At 41.6% G+C, this 15,830-nt stretch overlaps 1 protein-coding gene across 7 annotated transcripts in view; it reads right to left on the bottom strand.

Moving 5' to 3' along the window:
* The window catches only part of LOC107694308 (protein piccolo-like), a 49,081-nt gene extending 34,517 nt beyond the window's left edge, over positions 1-14,564 (bottom strand). For all 7 annotated transcript variants that reach the window (XM_016493975.1, XM_016493974.1, XM_016493972.1 and 4 more), the window contains exons 1-3: positions 14,137-14,564; positions 11,427-12,264; positions 9,526-10,587 (exon numbers count right to left, since the gene is read on the bottom strand). In XM_016493975.1, the coding sequence (XP_016349461.1) occupies positions 9,526-10,587; positions 11,427-12,264; positions 14,137-14,318 (2,082 nt within the window). In that variant the 5' untranslated portion in view covers positions 14,319-14,564. The remainder of the gene's footprint in view (positions 1-9,525; positions 10,588-11,426; positions 12,265-14,136) is intronic.
* Positions 14,565-15,830: the final 1,266 nt, after the last annotated feature.

The raw sequence follows: 15,830 nt of genomic DNA on the forward strand, positions 1-15,830 counted from the left end.
TAGATATTTCAAACCCCACACAAGTTGTATGGCAAGACCCAATACTGTATGTGTGCAAGGACAGAGTTCAAGGACAAAGACACAATCCTAATGAAACCCTATTAGATGAAAGACTGATGTGATTGTAACCTTATGAAAAGTACTTGTCTTTCAACATGCTGAAAGGTACATCAGAAGAGAAGGAAATATTATCCTATCTATCTAAGGAAACAATGAACAACAATTACAAATCTAGGAAACTAGGAAAATAAAAATGTAAAGACTTTCAAAACAGTCAGGTCAAAGTAATGTTCGCTAGATCACATTAATTGCCAGTAAATATAATGATGAGCAAAAACAGATGTCTGCTCTCACTTCTAATGCAGCTTGAACCTGAAACATGGACTTGAAAATGAAAGTTGTGCTCAACTCCTTTTCATGTAATTCATCAGCAACAAAGCAATCTGCCCATGTGCCAGATTACAAATTACAAGATCAGATAGAGGCAATGTAGACTTGGAACTGGATGAAAATCTATTTGACTCACAGGTCACAGACTTCAATTACTATATGAAACATAAATTGAGTCATTTTATTCAACACATGAATAATTCAACATTTATTTATTCAACACAACACATTTATTCAACACATTCTCTACATGATCTGGCTAGCATACTCATGTATTTCAAAATGCACTAGGATTTACTAGCCTCACAAACAGAGGCACTAGGCACTAAATCCATCAGCCCCAGAGGTGAAGAGACTGTAAATGATGCAATATAACGAGAGTTCAGGCAGTCACATTATTTGTGGCTCGGGCTGAAAACATTGTTTGTCTTCTCACCACTCATTCTTTCATATTTGCTGAGTTTGCAGACAGGAATATCAGACAGAACTACATGAAGGTTTTTTTTAATGAAGGCCAGAATTCTTAAGAGCATCTTAGGCTGCTAATAAGGGTTTGTATCTGAGATTTATTACAGATTATTTGAATGGGAATCATTGCCGATTTTGAACACGATTTTGTGTAGCTTGTCAATGATCTATGGCTCTGTGTAGTAAATGCCGCTCCATTTGAAAGCACGTACTGGAGATTTACTACTAATCCCCAGAAGCGGCTTTACTGACGAGATGCGCATGAAAATCGCATTAGATTTTTTGCACAGCCCTAGTGTACAGTAGAGAAAAATTGGTTTAGAAAAAAATGCATGTTTATGCAATGGTGAATTTTAATTTTTGTAGCTTTTTCAATGAAGTTTGAATTTAAAAAAGATCACAGCATAGAGTAATGTGATAAAACGAGAGAATTATTTGTGAAAATGAAAATTCCAAAAAGCACAGCAAGAAAAAACATCCCATCCTTCCTTCCTAAGAAATCCAGCTATCATTTTTATTGTGATACCATTTCAAGAGACATTTTTAGCTGCTTTATTACATAAGGTGTAACAAAAAGATTTTCTTGCATACATTTAGGCTCTTCCTTCTATGGCACAAGAAACCTGACCTTAAGTTTCCTTCTCTGTCAATCAGGAAAACTGCTTTAGAATCCTTATCCAATGAGCACAGATGGGTGTGCTTACTCTCAAAGCCAGAATGTGTGTGTGGCGAGGGGGGCGTGGTTCAGCGAGGTCTGCACCGGGAGAGAGAGGCAGGAGACAAGCGGTGCGTAAGTAGGTCAAGCGCAAATGATAATCACCTGTGTCTCGTTTCAGTAATTGGTGTGGAGAGACCGGATAAAAGGGGCCACCTGGAGCATGGAAGGCAGAGAGAGACTGACTGGGAACGCGAGCCACCCGGGGAAACCGGGCTACTGGAGCAAAGCATACATAGAGCTATATTCGGAGTTATTGACGGAGAGTTTGAATGCGCAGTGAGCACCTTGTTCTGTTGTATTTACTGAGAGACTTGAATAAACACTCGCGTCCCAGTCCGCCGACCCCGTCTTCTTCCTTCCTCCCCCTCTTGAACCATATCACACTGGTGCCGAAACCCGGGAAGGAAGAAGAACGCCGACGCCGGCATGCAGTCCCCGTCAGGATCGCCATTTGCGGAGGTCATCCAATCGCTCGCGGGTCTTCACCAGGAGCACCATCAGGCGCTGCTGGGCTTGAGGGACGACCAGAAGCGGCGGCTCCATGCCCTCATCCAAGCCCAGCAGGAAGACCGGGAGCTGTTCCGGAGCTGGATTGACCGGGAGGTTCGGGCTGCGGGAACGACAACTGCCTCTCCACAAGATGGGGCCCCAGGATGACCCGGAGGTGTTCCTGGACCTCTTCCAGAGGTCGGCGGAGGCCGGTGGGTGGCCCGAGGAGGACTGGCCTCCAACTGGCGGAGGACCAGATGGTGGCGTGCCCCGGGGTCGGTGAACCCCTGCCATCTGTCTCTCTCTCTCTCTCCCTCCCCCTGTGTTCTCTCTGTCTTCCAAACCTGTCCCTTTCCCCAGGTCCCGAGGGAATCTGCCCCCACGAGCCCCACCCCGCTGGAGGGGTGGTCCAGGGATGGAACCCACAGCCGCCCCGAGGGTGCCGCCCAGGGGGGCGGGTCCGGCAAGCAGCAGCCCGGCGGCAGCTCCCGTTCCGCCTCTCTCTCCACACCAATTCCTTGACCCACTTCCTGCCACTAGGGCGGCGGGGAGGCCTGGGCCGGCCTGCTGGCGTTGCGGGGACCCAGGTCATTTTATTGATCAGTGTCCAGGGATGGAGGTGGGGACGCTGATGCGGGTCTCGGATGCCCCGCAGGCTGCCCCCGATCAAGCTGGCCTGTAACAGATACCCGATCGGCTGGGTGCTGCTCGATTTTACTCGACACTGGATTTAACGAAGGGATATTGGCAGATCCCCTTATCAGCAATATCCAAAGAAAAGATGGCTTTCACCACGCCGCTTGGATTACACCAATTCGTAACGCTTCCTTTCGGGTTGTTCGGGGCGCCGGCCACCTTTCAGCGGCTCATGGACCGGATCCTCCGGCCGCATGCTGCGTATTCCCGGCCTGAGTCGGGCGGTGGGGGTATGTGGCAAGGGGGGCGTGGTTCAGCGAGGTCTGCACCGGGAGAGAGAGGCAGGAGACGAGCGGTGCGTAAGTAGGTCAAGCGCAAATGATAATCACCTGTGTCTCGTTTCAGTAATTGGTGTGGAGAGACCGGATAAAAGGGGCCACCTGGAGCATGGAAGGCAGAGAGAGACTGACTGGGAACGCGAGCCACCCGGGGAAACCGGGCTACTGGAGCAAAGCATATATAGAGCTATATTCTGAGTTATTGACGGAGAGTTTGAATGCGCAGTGAGCGCCTTGTTCTGTTGTATTTACTGAGAGACTTGAATAAACACTCGCGTCCCAGTCCGCCGACCCTGTCTTCTTCCTTCCTCCCCCTCTTGAACCATATCACAGTGTGTATGTGCGAAATCTGTCAATAAAGGTGTGAAACTGAGCTAAATTTACTAAAAGCCCAAAGACTATCTAGTCTTACTTTGCCAATGAAATGCATTCACTTACAAATCCTACCGTCAATTGAAGTTTCCAGCAAAATTATGGTTATTTTTTTTTTACAAATGTAAAATAATAATAAAAAAAATTACTATGGCAATTCCTTCCATTAGATGCTTTCCAAATCTTTGTCATTTTAATTTTTGATGTCAAATTTACCACAGTTTTACTGTAGTGACACAATAACTGCATTTTGGTGGAATCAGTGGTTACCAAGGTAAATGTTTAAAGGGCTAGTAATGTAGAAAAATGCAAAATGATCAATTATTAGTACACAAAACAGACACTCCAGTTATACTGTAAGTTTATCTAGACTTAGATACACAGAATAAACCTTTTTATTTAATTTATAGATTCAAATGTGACCAAATTAAGTATTCATGTCAAATAGTTTTCCTACTTCTGTCATAAACACACAACAAGAAAACAAATAGGAAGTCATATTTTCTCAATAACCTTTCCACACACTTCCTCCTCCAAATTCGAATATCATTCACCGCCTCCTCTCTCACTCTCAATGCCCTTTCTTTCTCTCCTCCTCTCACATCCGCCACCCCTCTTCCTCTCCTTATTAGCTAGCTACAGTAGGTCTGTTTGAGGTTCAAACTTCCTCTAAGACTCTGTGTTGGCACCATACCGATTTCCTGGTGCTGTCTGCATGGTTAAAACGTGCCAGTTTTCATTATAATAAGTGTCTGATGTTAACAACACACAAAAACAATAAAAAAAGGAAAACAAAAAAACTCCAGATAACTCAATGTATCTGTGGTCTACAAGGTGAGTTTTATATCTGTTAGTTTTTAAGTAAACTAAAAGGCTAGTGTAAAAAAAAAAACATTAAGTTTAAAGAGATATTATACACATTAAAATTTTGAGTCAGCATAACACGTGTATTTCTCAGTGGCGAGACAGCTGTCTTTGTACACTGAGAGCTTGGTTTAATGGACAAGGTGCCTAGTGGCTGTCTCTCAGTCATACACACACAAAACACCTTCACATCTAAAAATACGACTGCTTTCAAAACATCAGGGAGAAGATGGCACGTGGTGGACACTGCAGGAATGTGTCTGGCCTAAAAGAGAGGCTTTCGAGCTCAAAGGAAAACGCATACAGTCACATACACCGTAATAAAAGCTTGCTGCCACAAAGAGGAACATCTCCCATGATGTCCTGCAGTCATTCTTGGCTCTGCCTCTACCACTCTTTTGCCACTCTGGCTGTTTTTGCCTCAATGTACTGGAGAGTACAGAGGCACAGCTTTGACTGCGAGCCAGACAGACATGTAGAATAAAATACAAACAGACGGGACTGTGAAAGCATAACATTTAAGTCACACTGTATGATTAAACCAAGAATAAACAATGAATATTTGAAACTCCAGATAAAACAAATATTTGGTGCCTCAGCGTGACAGGCTACTTGGACATTCACATGGACACATCGTCCTGTAGATTAAGAGACCGAGCGGTGTTTTTCAGAAATGCAGGCTAGAAATCAGAAGATTGCTAAAGATAAACAAAGCAAACATCATAATCAAACAGACAGGCGGACAGATCTCCATGGTGATGGAAGGCACACAGACACACACGTCTGTACACATTATATAAAGTGATCAAATAGACAGATTGGGAGACAGCACTTGTAGCTATGGGAACAGCACAAGCAGACAAAGGAAGGTTAGTGAGATTATGAAGAATTAGGAAGGAGTTTAACTTCTCATTTCTAGGCAAAAATGTAAACAGACTTGCAAAATTTGGGAGGAACTTGTTTATCCAGCTGATCCTGTCAATAATGAAGAGAATGAAATAAATATTTTTTTCTTTGGAATAATGTGCAATGATGAATCATGCACATTGAGACTAGGAACACGTATTTAGAAAGTAAATTATGATTTCATGTTGACTTTAAGAATTAGATGAACATGTAAACTGGTGAAATGCATATTGACAATAATATTCTCTGTTAAAATGTACCCTTTTGTCAATCCTGAGGTTAATCAGGTCAAAGACAGAATGCGATCACCCTTGCTCTACAGCTATAGAGAGACAGCACAATACCATGAAGCAGTTCTGGCTGCTAGATGCTCAGATTTAGGGAGGCGGTGGATTATGTAAAACGGTGGAGTTCTGCTCTGAGGGAGGCCATGCAGTGCTGTATCTGACCCCAGGCTGGAAATACTGAGGAAGGGGAGTCAGCTAAATCTATTAGTCTGGTGGAGTGGGAGGTGGATGGGTCACAGTGGGCGTGAATGTGTGGGCAAAACCTTGGAGAATAGAGACATGGCAGAAGAAAAACAACATGCACTTGATTTCACGTTACACTGGGCTGTCTGTGAATATGCATGGAATGAATGGGTCATCTTTGAGGTGGGGGCGCACTGTGGGGAGGGATGACACATAAGGTGGCTGGCAAGTGACTCAAAGCCTAAGGCGGATGGCCAACCAAAAAAAAAAAAAAAAAAACCAAGAGTGTGAAATCTAATCTCTGGTCCAGTTCTCTGTGGGACTGTTGTGAAACTGTCAAAACTGTGGCACATGAAAAAAAAGCGTCACACCTGATTTGCCCAACATTACCTACCTCATAAGCCATAAAAGGACAATGTTACATTGCTTATTAGCTAACAGGACATGTGCAACTAAGCGCAGTACTGCCAATTACAAGTTTGGGCAACTAAAAACATTTATATAATATTTAAACTAAAGAATCTGAATACTTAAAGTCTGTGGATGCACCTTAATGAAATGTCCCGGGTTAAATACTGTCAAGTTAAAGGAGTATTTCAGGTTCAGAACAAGTTTAATCGACAGCATTTGTGGTATAATGTTGATTTCCACAAAAATTCATTTTTGAAACATGCCTCATTTTCTTAAAAAAAAAAAAGAAGAAAAAAAAAACAGAAATCGAGATTATGTTGAAGGACTTACAATGGAAGTAAATTGGGCCAATTGTCATTTTTTGGAGAATTTAAAATTCTAAAAAAAAAAAAAAAATCATGAAATATTAAACAACATCTAAATATTAAAAAAAAAATACTTTCATTAAATTTTCTGTAAAATTGTGTATTATTTTTCAGCTGTAAATTATTCTCGTTTAGGGTTTAAGGCATTACGTCAACTGGATATAACTTTACATAGAAAAGCTTAGTAATTGATTTTTTTTCACACTAATATTATGCTAACATGCATTTTGTTTATGTCTTGTGGTTATAATATTGCAACAGTCAGTATTTTAATGTGAATGGTGAATGGATTGGCCCCATTCACTTCCATTATGCCTCACTGTAACCCAGATACTTTAATTTCTTTTAAAGAAAAGGACAGATGTCGAAAATAAAATCAAAATTACATTAGAAGTTATCAAATGCTGTTGGTTGAGCTCACCTTGAATTGAACCTGTAATATTCCTGCAAGACATGAGCAAAATGTTTATTTAAATAAATAAAGCATGTTAGATTCTGGGCAGATTCTTAAACGCTTTGTGTTTTATATTCTACATAGATTGTCATGTCTAGGGAACATTTCCAACCTTCTTCAAAACAAACAGCGAGAAATGCCAAAAATGAGAATGAAGAAAGGATAGAGACAAAATATAGGAGATTCTGATTCAAGTCATATAAATCCACGGAGGAGGATGGAATGAGGCAGAGAGGATCAGCGCCACAAGGAATTCCAGTCACATAAGTGAAAAACCCGATGGAGAAGGTTTATTGCCACTGGAGAGACAGGGAAGAGAAATAATGACGAGAAACGAAGATAATCTTTGAAAGCCAAAGTGTGTCATATTAAAACCTTGTACGTATTGAGAGATTTTAAAATGTGAAAACAGCATTAGAAAAACTCAGCTGTTGCCCTTTAAATCCTGTTAGCTCAAACAGATTACTACACAAACTCTCACATGCACACTCACCCCACATTGTCACAGTAGCACAAGTAGTGTTGAAATTTCACAGGAAGAGGGAGAGAGAGATATACTAAATCTAATCTCAAGTGAGGATGTTCTTAAAATGGAAGCACTGATCCTGATAACACAATTTTGTACGGCCTTGAGCCTTTTTGATCAGAACAATCTGATGAATAAACAACACACTGCAAAGACACGTAGTCTCATGCATTAACGTCTACTATAATAAGGCCTGTCTACAGTTAAAAATGACAGGACTGTCTCTGCTTTCAGTTCTGGTCTTAGCAAAATGGGGATCAGTGTTGTCAGCCATCTTGGTAGGGTTCTCCTGACAGTATAATAAGTGAAGTCACTGGCTGTACCGTGTGAGGTGAAACCAGACGCACATACTCAGGTTAATCTGCTTGGAAAACATGAAATAGACTCACGGGATTAGATAGAGACAGAGCAACCTGGTGTACAAACCAACCATCAAACACAGGGGGTGGTTTACACGTGAGAGCCATCAAAGGCCGCGGCGTGCAGGTCAAAGCATGTCAGCTTAGCATAACCTGCTCATACGGACAGAAGAACATGTGAGGTTCCCTTGAGGAATGTTATAATTTGTTTAAAGACGTGCTTGGAATAACAATTATTGACGTATTTTATTACAAAAAACCAACACCACCACTAAATGTACCAGAATATACCTGATTAGCCTCATTTTACAGCAAATTTGGTTACCAGAGTAAGTGGCTTCTTTCCATATGAAAAACATTGCTAGTTTGTATGTCAGAGAACAATCCTTGAAATGAATACAATATCATAGTCAAGTTAATGTAGGTGTACAATACATTTACCAAAAAAACAACAACAACAACACACATTATGAGATTTGATATGGCTTCAGGAAGACAACTGTGTCCCACCAGAGACAATTATTTGCTCTGAGTCACACAGGCAGTTACCCTCACTTGACAGACTTATGTTGACACACCAGTCTGCATGCAAATGTAACTCTACACAACCAAATCACAAAGAGCAAAAGCATTTTTGTAACTTTACAAAAAAAAGGCATTCTATGACTAACTGAACCCTGTAATTATCTACTATATATAATAATTTAGTAGGTAATTATAGAATATATTAACTAATTATATAACCTATTAATCAACAAAAGTCCTCAAGGTCTAGATACTTCATCTAGGCAACTCATGTTAATATGAAATATAAAATGACAGCAAAACTTATGCATAATAAACACATTAAAGTTATCATATTATAGACATAGTTCACCTAAAAATGAAAATTCATTCAACATGAGGGTGAATAAATGACAGAATTTTCATTTTTAGATGAACTATCCTTTTAAATATTCCTTTGCTTATTTAAAAAAATAAACATTAAAAACATACTTCCCTTCCTTCTCTGTTCACTAAAAAGCAAAGGCTATTTTCCAACAGGAAGAGAGTTGGTGAGTCATCTGAGATGGGATCAGACAGACTATGACTCTCCCTGTCTTTAGTGCACACACATTCTCTCGAAGACGCTCAAAGTGCATTGGATTACACAGTGAAGTGTCAAGCTTTTTAAGTAAACAGGGACAGGAATGATGAGTCTTATGTATAATGCAAAAGAACAATCAAAACTTCAAAGAGCAACAGCAAAAGGCCATTCTCCAGAGAAACGCTTGAACCGTAGATCACCCAAACCCATTTTAAATCACATCTCTGATCACCAGAGGTTATCTAACAATGGGTTAACTGTTAGTTTTAATGCTGTCTATATGCTAGTTTACTTGTAAGTTGACAAAAAAGTAGCACATATACACAATGAGTTTCTCCTCCTTGAAAATGGACCAAAAACCAAACAAACAAACAGATGACTCATCTTGTTCATAGGAGCATATACAAATTCTTGTCCAATAAAATGCCCTCTAGAATAAGAATGGCCCATCCTCCTAAATTATAAATACCACCTGCCTACGACAAGCAAACACAAGTAGCATAAATAGTCTTTTAGTGTTGCTGGCCGTGATGAAAAACTAAAAGCTATAGGCAGCTAAAAACAGAACAAGCCCTTTGAGGTGTTCCGGCCCAATTTCCTGTTTCAATAGGAAATACACCAATAAACTAAGGAGAAAAACACTTTAACAAGGAGCTGCAGCAAAACTCTTACCTCTGAGAGATGTGGAGTGGGGTTGAATCCACACAGGTTGCACACAGTCTTCTGGCACTCTGTACAGGCGCAATAATTGGGTGACTCTCCTGAACCCACATTCAGCTTCACTTTACATAGTGGACAGCAGGACTGGGCCTCAGAGCCTGAAACTTGAGTCAGAGACCCCTCTACTTCTGTCGATTTTGGAGGGGGCATGTCCGCTGATGATATTCCTTCAGCAGCTGTAGGTTTGGGAGATGCTGTTTCTTTGGAATAAACAGGTGGTGTATCGGGAGGTGACTCTGAGCCTGAGTCAGGGAGGGATCCAGGAGGGGAGTCTGCTTCAGACCCAACGGGGGAATCAGGGGGCGATCCTGGAGGAGATTTTGGGGGAGACTTTGATTCCTCCCCAGAAATTAGATTGGTGGCAGAGCTCAGGATGGAAGAGCCAAAACCAAACATCTTTCCAGACACACTCTCGGCAGCCTGAGAACTTGCTGCCGGAGGTTTAGTTGACTCCGTGAGCCCACTGAACCCACTGAAGAGTTTTCCTGTGACCGACTCACTGGCCTGAGCAGCAGAGCTGGCCTGAGGTTTGGACGACCCACCAAAACCACCAAAGAGTTTCCCTGTGACTGACTCAGTAGCCTGGGCACCTGCAGAGGTTTTTGTCACCTCTGCCAATCCACCCAGACCAAATCCCCCAAAAAAGCCCCCTCCATCCTGTTTTGGAGTAGTTTTTGCAGGAGAAGGCTGAGGACTACCTTTTGGGCTCTGTGAAGGTTTTTGAAGAGGTGGAGGCTGCCCATGCTTGGCCCCTAGTTGTGCAGGCTGAGATGTTGGTGTAGTTGGAGGTGTACTTCCTTTCCCCGTATCAGCAATACTCTGTTGTTTGGTCAACATTGGGGGCTTCTTCCCTGTCTCACCCTTAGAGGGAGACCCAGATGGTGGCTCTTTCCTTTGTGGGGAGGGAGGTGCAGAACCCTGCTTGGGGGGCTGTTTCATCATTGAAGGTCCAGGAGGCTCCATGTCCCCCACTGCCCGCTGCATCTGACAGTTCAGACACAACCATTCCTTACCCTGTAGAAACATGCAGAGAAAAACAAGGCACATGAGCACAGATGCAGCAAATACCATTTCTGGTGGAATATTGATTAGCATTTGCATTACCTCAAGCTCATTATATAGAAAATAGCAATCAAAATATTTTCATTTATAGCCAGCCACTCGACAGAAACACCCCATATGCAACATGTTAATTTGTGGAGAACTTGCGGTTATACTTTATTATATGTAATCCTTTATTCTTATTGGATTGATTAGTAAGCTCTGAAAGCCATGACTTTTGATTTAATTACATGAAACACATTTCATTTACTTTTATTGTTGTTTTGGTTGAGTCATTTATTGTAATGCACACTTTAATCCTTTAAAAACAAGAATAACACTGTACAATCATCACTGTGTGAGTAATATTGTTATTCTCTCTAACATAGACCCGGGAATAATGCTAACTGTCTGTATAATCACTGCCTATATAACTCATGAATGTAGTTTCTAAACACAGTGAAAAACAACTTCCTCCACGTCCTGTCTGGGTGATGTAAGTGACCTTGATAATCTTCCACCTTCTGTGCCAATATTTTTCTCCCAAACTCAGGGACGAGAGGAATTAGTGCAAGTTGCATTTTAAGCAGAACCAAATTAGGGTTATTAAAACAAAACCCTGTACAGCTTTAATGAACAAATATGAACTGATTTTGCTGATGTCTTCAAAGAAAGACTCAAAAATAGAGCCTTGTAAATTGTTTATGAAAAATCTGCAATATATGCCACTCTTATCTATATCTGGATAAAACGTAAGACCAGTGTGAGATCTATATGACTGATGTAGTGAAGGTAGCAGATATGTCTCTTACCGCTGAGTCTGGTGGACTGAAGCCGCACAGGCTGCACACCTGCTGTTTGCACTGAGTGCAGGTGTTGTAGTTAGGTGGCTGGTCTTTGGCTTGCACATTCAGCTCTGTGGAATTACAAAGAGGACACAATGCTTTCCTTTGAGCAGGCCCAGCTTTACCAGGCCCTTCCAACTGAGCCCCCGGCCCAGGTTTACCCTGCTGCTGAGGTCCACTGGGTTTTCCTGCAACCCCTAGACCAGGTTTCCCAGGCCCTTGTTGCTGGGAGCCTGGTCCTCCAGGTTTGGGTCCTTGCTGTTGAGGTACTGGTCCTGCAGGTTTAGGTCCCTGCTGTTGAGATCCTGGTACCCCAGGTTTGGGTCCTTGTTGTGGTCCTGGTCCACTAGGTTTGGGTCCTTGTTGGTGGGGACCAGGACCTCCAGGCTTACCTTCAGGCCCCTGTCCTTTAGGTGGACCTTGTTGTGGTGGCTTATCCCCTTGCTGCGGAGGACCCTTCCCTGCTCCACTCTGTGGACCAGGAGGCTTTCCTTTTTGCTTTACAGGCTCCTCTTCCTCATCATCACCAAACAAACTAAACTTTGGGATGCTGGCAGAGGAGACAGCAGAAGAAACTGCACTCAGGGGGTTGGCCCCACTTAAGAAACCAGATGAGAACATGCCGGCTCGTGGTTGTTCTGGGTCTTTGGGCTCCTGCCGGAAACGTGATTCAAGAAGGCTGAGGGAGGAGGGGCTCCGTCCAGGTTTTGGCTTGGGAGGCGGCCCCTCTCCAAATGCATCTACAGTCCGACTTTTACTGAGACCTGCTGGGACTCTGGTGCCACCAGCTTGAGCCTCTGGTGGCCTGTGGAGTGAACAGACATAAGATGAACTTCACATTCATTAGCCTCAAGTCAACACAGATTTTGAAAAATCTGTGATTAACTGATATGTACTTTATTTACTTAATTGCTATTCTGGATAAATTCCAAAAAAACAAAAACAAAAAAAAAAATTCAAAAGGGCATTGCAAATTATTCAGACAATCAATCAAAAGCTAAATTCATGCAGCAGAAAAATGTAAATCTAAAATGGGCTCTGTGGTCATAACATTAGTTAAACAAGAATGAGACATATCCACAATACATATGCAGTTTATTACTGTTGTCAGTAAATAATATTTAACTAGTTTATTCATTCTAAGAGACTGAGGTAACAAAACACACAGAATAAGCCAAAAACAACGTTAATCGTCAATGTTTTTGTCACAATTTTAATGTGACAGAAAAGAAATACAACTGCTAACTAAGGATGCGTCAGAATTTCAGGCCACAAAAAAGGCCAAAAGCTTAAATTATACACCACTGGTTACCTTATATATGTATATATATATATATATATATATATATATTATTGCATAAATTATATACAATAACCTTCATATTGTGGTCAAAATTTTAACAAACATATCTGAGTTTCCCAGTTAGGATATTAATGTTCCCATGCCAAGATAAAGAAGGCTGCTCTCTGGTTATTAGTGCTTTAATAAATAGGGTTTTCCTGTGTTTGGGCTATGAGGCTAATTAGCACATCTCAATTTAAAATACCAATTTTTAGTTTTTGGCCCATTGTCACCATGATTAAATTTCAGTGCATCATTATTGTTAACTCAATGGCTGTTCAGCACAGCATCTTAAACTTTTGGTGGTTCTCATGGGCGTTATTTTACATATATTTGAGTGTTCTGTCATTCAGCCACCCAAAGATTATCACGCCACGTCCAATATTCGTGTTGTTTTTAATCGAGTGGCGCTCTTCACTTCGGCATCAGTGCGAGCGTTTCAGCACCACGGACAGCGAACAACACACAATAATCGCTTAAACTGTAACACGGTCCTTGTTTTCAGGTTTAATACTACACGCTCACTCCACAAAAATAATCAAAGCGATCAATGAGCATGATGGAATTTTTGCTTGCAGTGCTATATTTAGTCATATTAATATTTATACCCCCTCCCCCCATTTGCGCTTGGGTAAAAATAACACATTTACGCCTAAGCAACTTTAAAGGCACAATTAGCTTACGAATGAGATCATGTCAAAGGAAATGTCGATCGCGTGCTTTCAAGTGATCGAATTTTCAGACTTGTGTTATTCTCAGGTAGTGTTTTCCAAAGCAGCTCATGACATCACCTACACAGCCCACAGAAGGAAGATGGAGTGTGCATGGAGAACGCAACGGATCAGGATACACAGATGACGGCTTTTTTTTTAATTCAGTCTATAACCTTGGCGTCTTGCATGGACTGAATAAGACGGTTTAAAGAAAACTACATTCATTAAAACACTATGCACATCCACTGTGCACATACAGTGACCCACCATATTAACGATGATGACACTAATTAAACAAAATGCGTTTCGTGCAAATCAGCGGTAATTGTACCTATATGTATATCTATAAAACAGAAGTGCACTAAGGAGGTACTGAATTGCAATCACATGCATGGCTGAAAATTGGGCTGGATTAAATATCTCGCTATAAAACGGCCGTAAACACGCAGCAAGAGCATTAATGGGTGTGATCATGTTTTGCATCGTTGCTGCTGTCGTGATGTGCCAACCTGCAGTGCCCTGATGATCAAAACACAAGCACATCATAGACGCGTCCAACACAAGCGCTCCGGCACTGGAGTGATGGACATTACGGCATACATTTATAGACACTTGAACTTGCCTGGACTGCGCTTTGGCCATAGCGGCCACAAACTGCTTTCTTTCCTCCTCAGATAGATTACTGAGGTCTGCCTCCACCCCTGTAGACATCTGGATGAAGCCACCCTTCCCGTCAGATGCGAGTCCCGCTGGTAATCCAGCGAGCGCCCCTTCGCCACCTTCCAGGCTCGCTTCATTCCCCATGATCGACCCCCTTTGCTTTTAATCCTCCTCCCTCCAGCTAATTACGCGGCGATACGGCTCTTAATGCCCGGAATAAGGCGACAGCGTCGGTATCCGCGGTTGTTTTGGATGCATGGCGTTTTATTTCTCCATTTCAGTCGAGGGTCTCTGTGGCGATAACGCACATCCCGAGAGCAGAGCCTCTCCGCGCGGGTGTAGATCTAGAGTTGTGCGCCTCCCTCCTCCATCCAACCAACGCGGATGTCCCGCCCCTCACAGGTGATCATAAAACGTCGCCGTTGGAAAAAAAACGAAATTAAAGGGACAAAGCGCCGTAGAATTAACAAATCTTCTCATAATTACCCTGATTATTTTGCTTTCAAGCCGAGCCAATAATTCCCTAATTAGCAAACTGATTTGGTGGAGAGCAGCTGGTTTTGTAGTAGCAAGACTTGAAACACTTTGCATTACAGAAAGCATGTTACATATGGGCCTATCTTTAATTGTGTAGTCGACAGATTACATATCCATTAATTTTTTTTTCAAGGTTTTTTGTTAATTTATAGAACGGAAAAACCTGGGCTAGTTGTTATAAAAGCAAGATCTCATTACCTTTAAAAAAACAAAATTAAACGTGCTGAAAATTGACTCACCCTCAGGCCATCCAAGATATAGATTAGATTGTTTCTTCATCGAATATGTTTGGAGAAATTTAGCATTGCATCACTTGTGCTTGCTTTGTATTAAGGATTCTGGACTAGTATTTTAGCCACAAGTAATGGTTAAAGTTAAAATGCCGTAAAAGTGGATGTTTCTTACAAAAAACACAGCTAATTGCGTCACAAGACATTAACTGATGGACTGCAGTTGTGTGGTTTATTGTGATGTTTTTTATCAGCTGTTTGGACTGATTCTGACGGAACCCATTCACTGCAGAGGATCCACTGGTGAACAAGTGATGTAATGCTAAATTTCTCCAAATCTTTCCTAATGAAGACACAAACTCATCTACATCTTGGATGGCTTTAGGGTGAGTACATTTTTCATTTTTAGGAAAATTATTTCTTTAAAAGTTTTCAGTAAAAAGTCAAAAAAATTATGTTTTCTTTTACAGTGGCTCCAAACTAAAATGTTTAAGCAGTTTCATGAGTTGTTTTGAAGTGAAAAAATCTACAAGAAATTAACACTACAGCCTTTGCAGCTGAACACAGTGTATCCAATTAGATCAGAACACCAGGGGGTAACATTTTATGGTCTAAAAATTATTAGTCCTTACTTTAGACTACTCTCAGTTCCACATTATCAGCACTGTATTTGATTTTGTAGCATTATTATAAGTGTTCCCTCGGCTCTTAGTACTTGAATTTGTTCTTAGCTCTCTGCTCTGTTACTTTGGTGATATTTGCACCTTTTTCAAGCTGCTTTGAGGAAGATATAATGGTTGAAGTTGTAAAATAAAACTGAAACAGTACTGCATCTTTCATTAGTCTTCTGTTTTGGTGCATAAGAGTGAATTACCTGTAAGATGTAGTC

The sequence above is a fragment of the Sinocyclocheilus anshuiensis genome, unplaced genomic scaffold, assembly GCF_001515605.1.
Source record: "Sinocyclocheilus anshuiensis isolate Anshui unplaced genomic scaffold, SAMN03320099.WGS_v1.1 scaffold1316, whole genome shotgun sequence".
In the NCBI taxonomy this organism is placed as follows: domain Eukaryota; kingdom Metazoa; phylum Chordata; class Actinopteri; order Cypriniformes; family Cyprinidae; genus Sinocyclocheilus; species Sinocyclocheilus anshuiensis.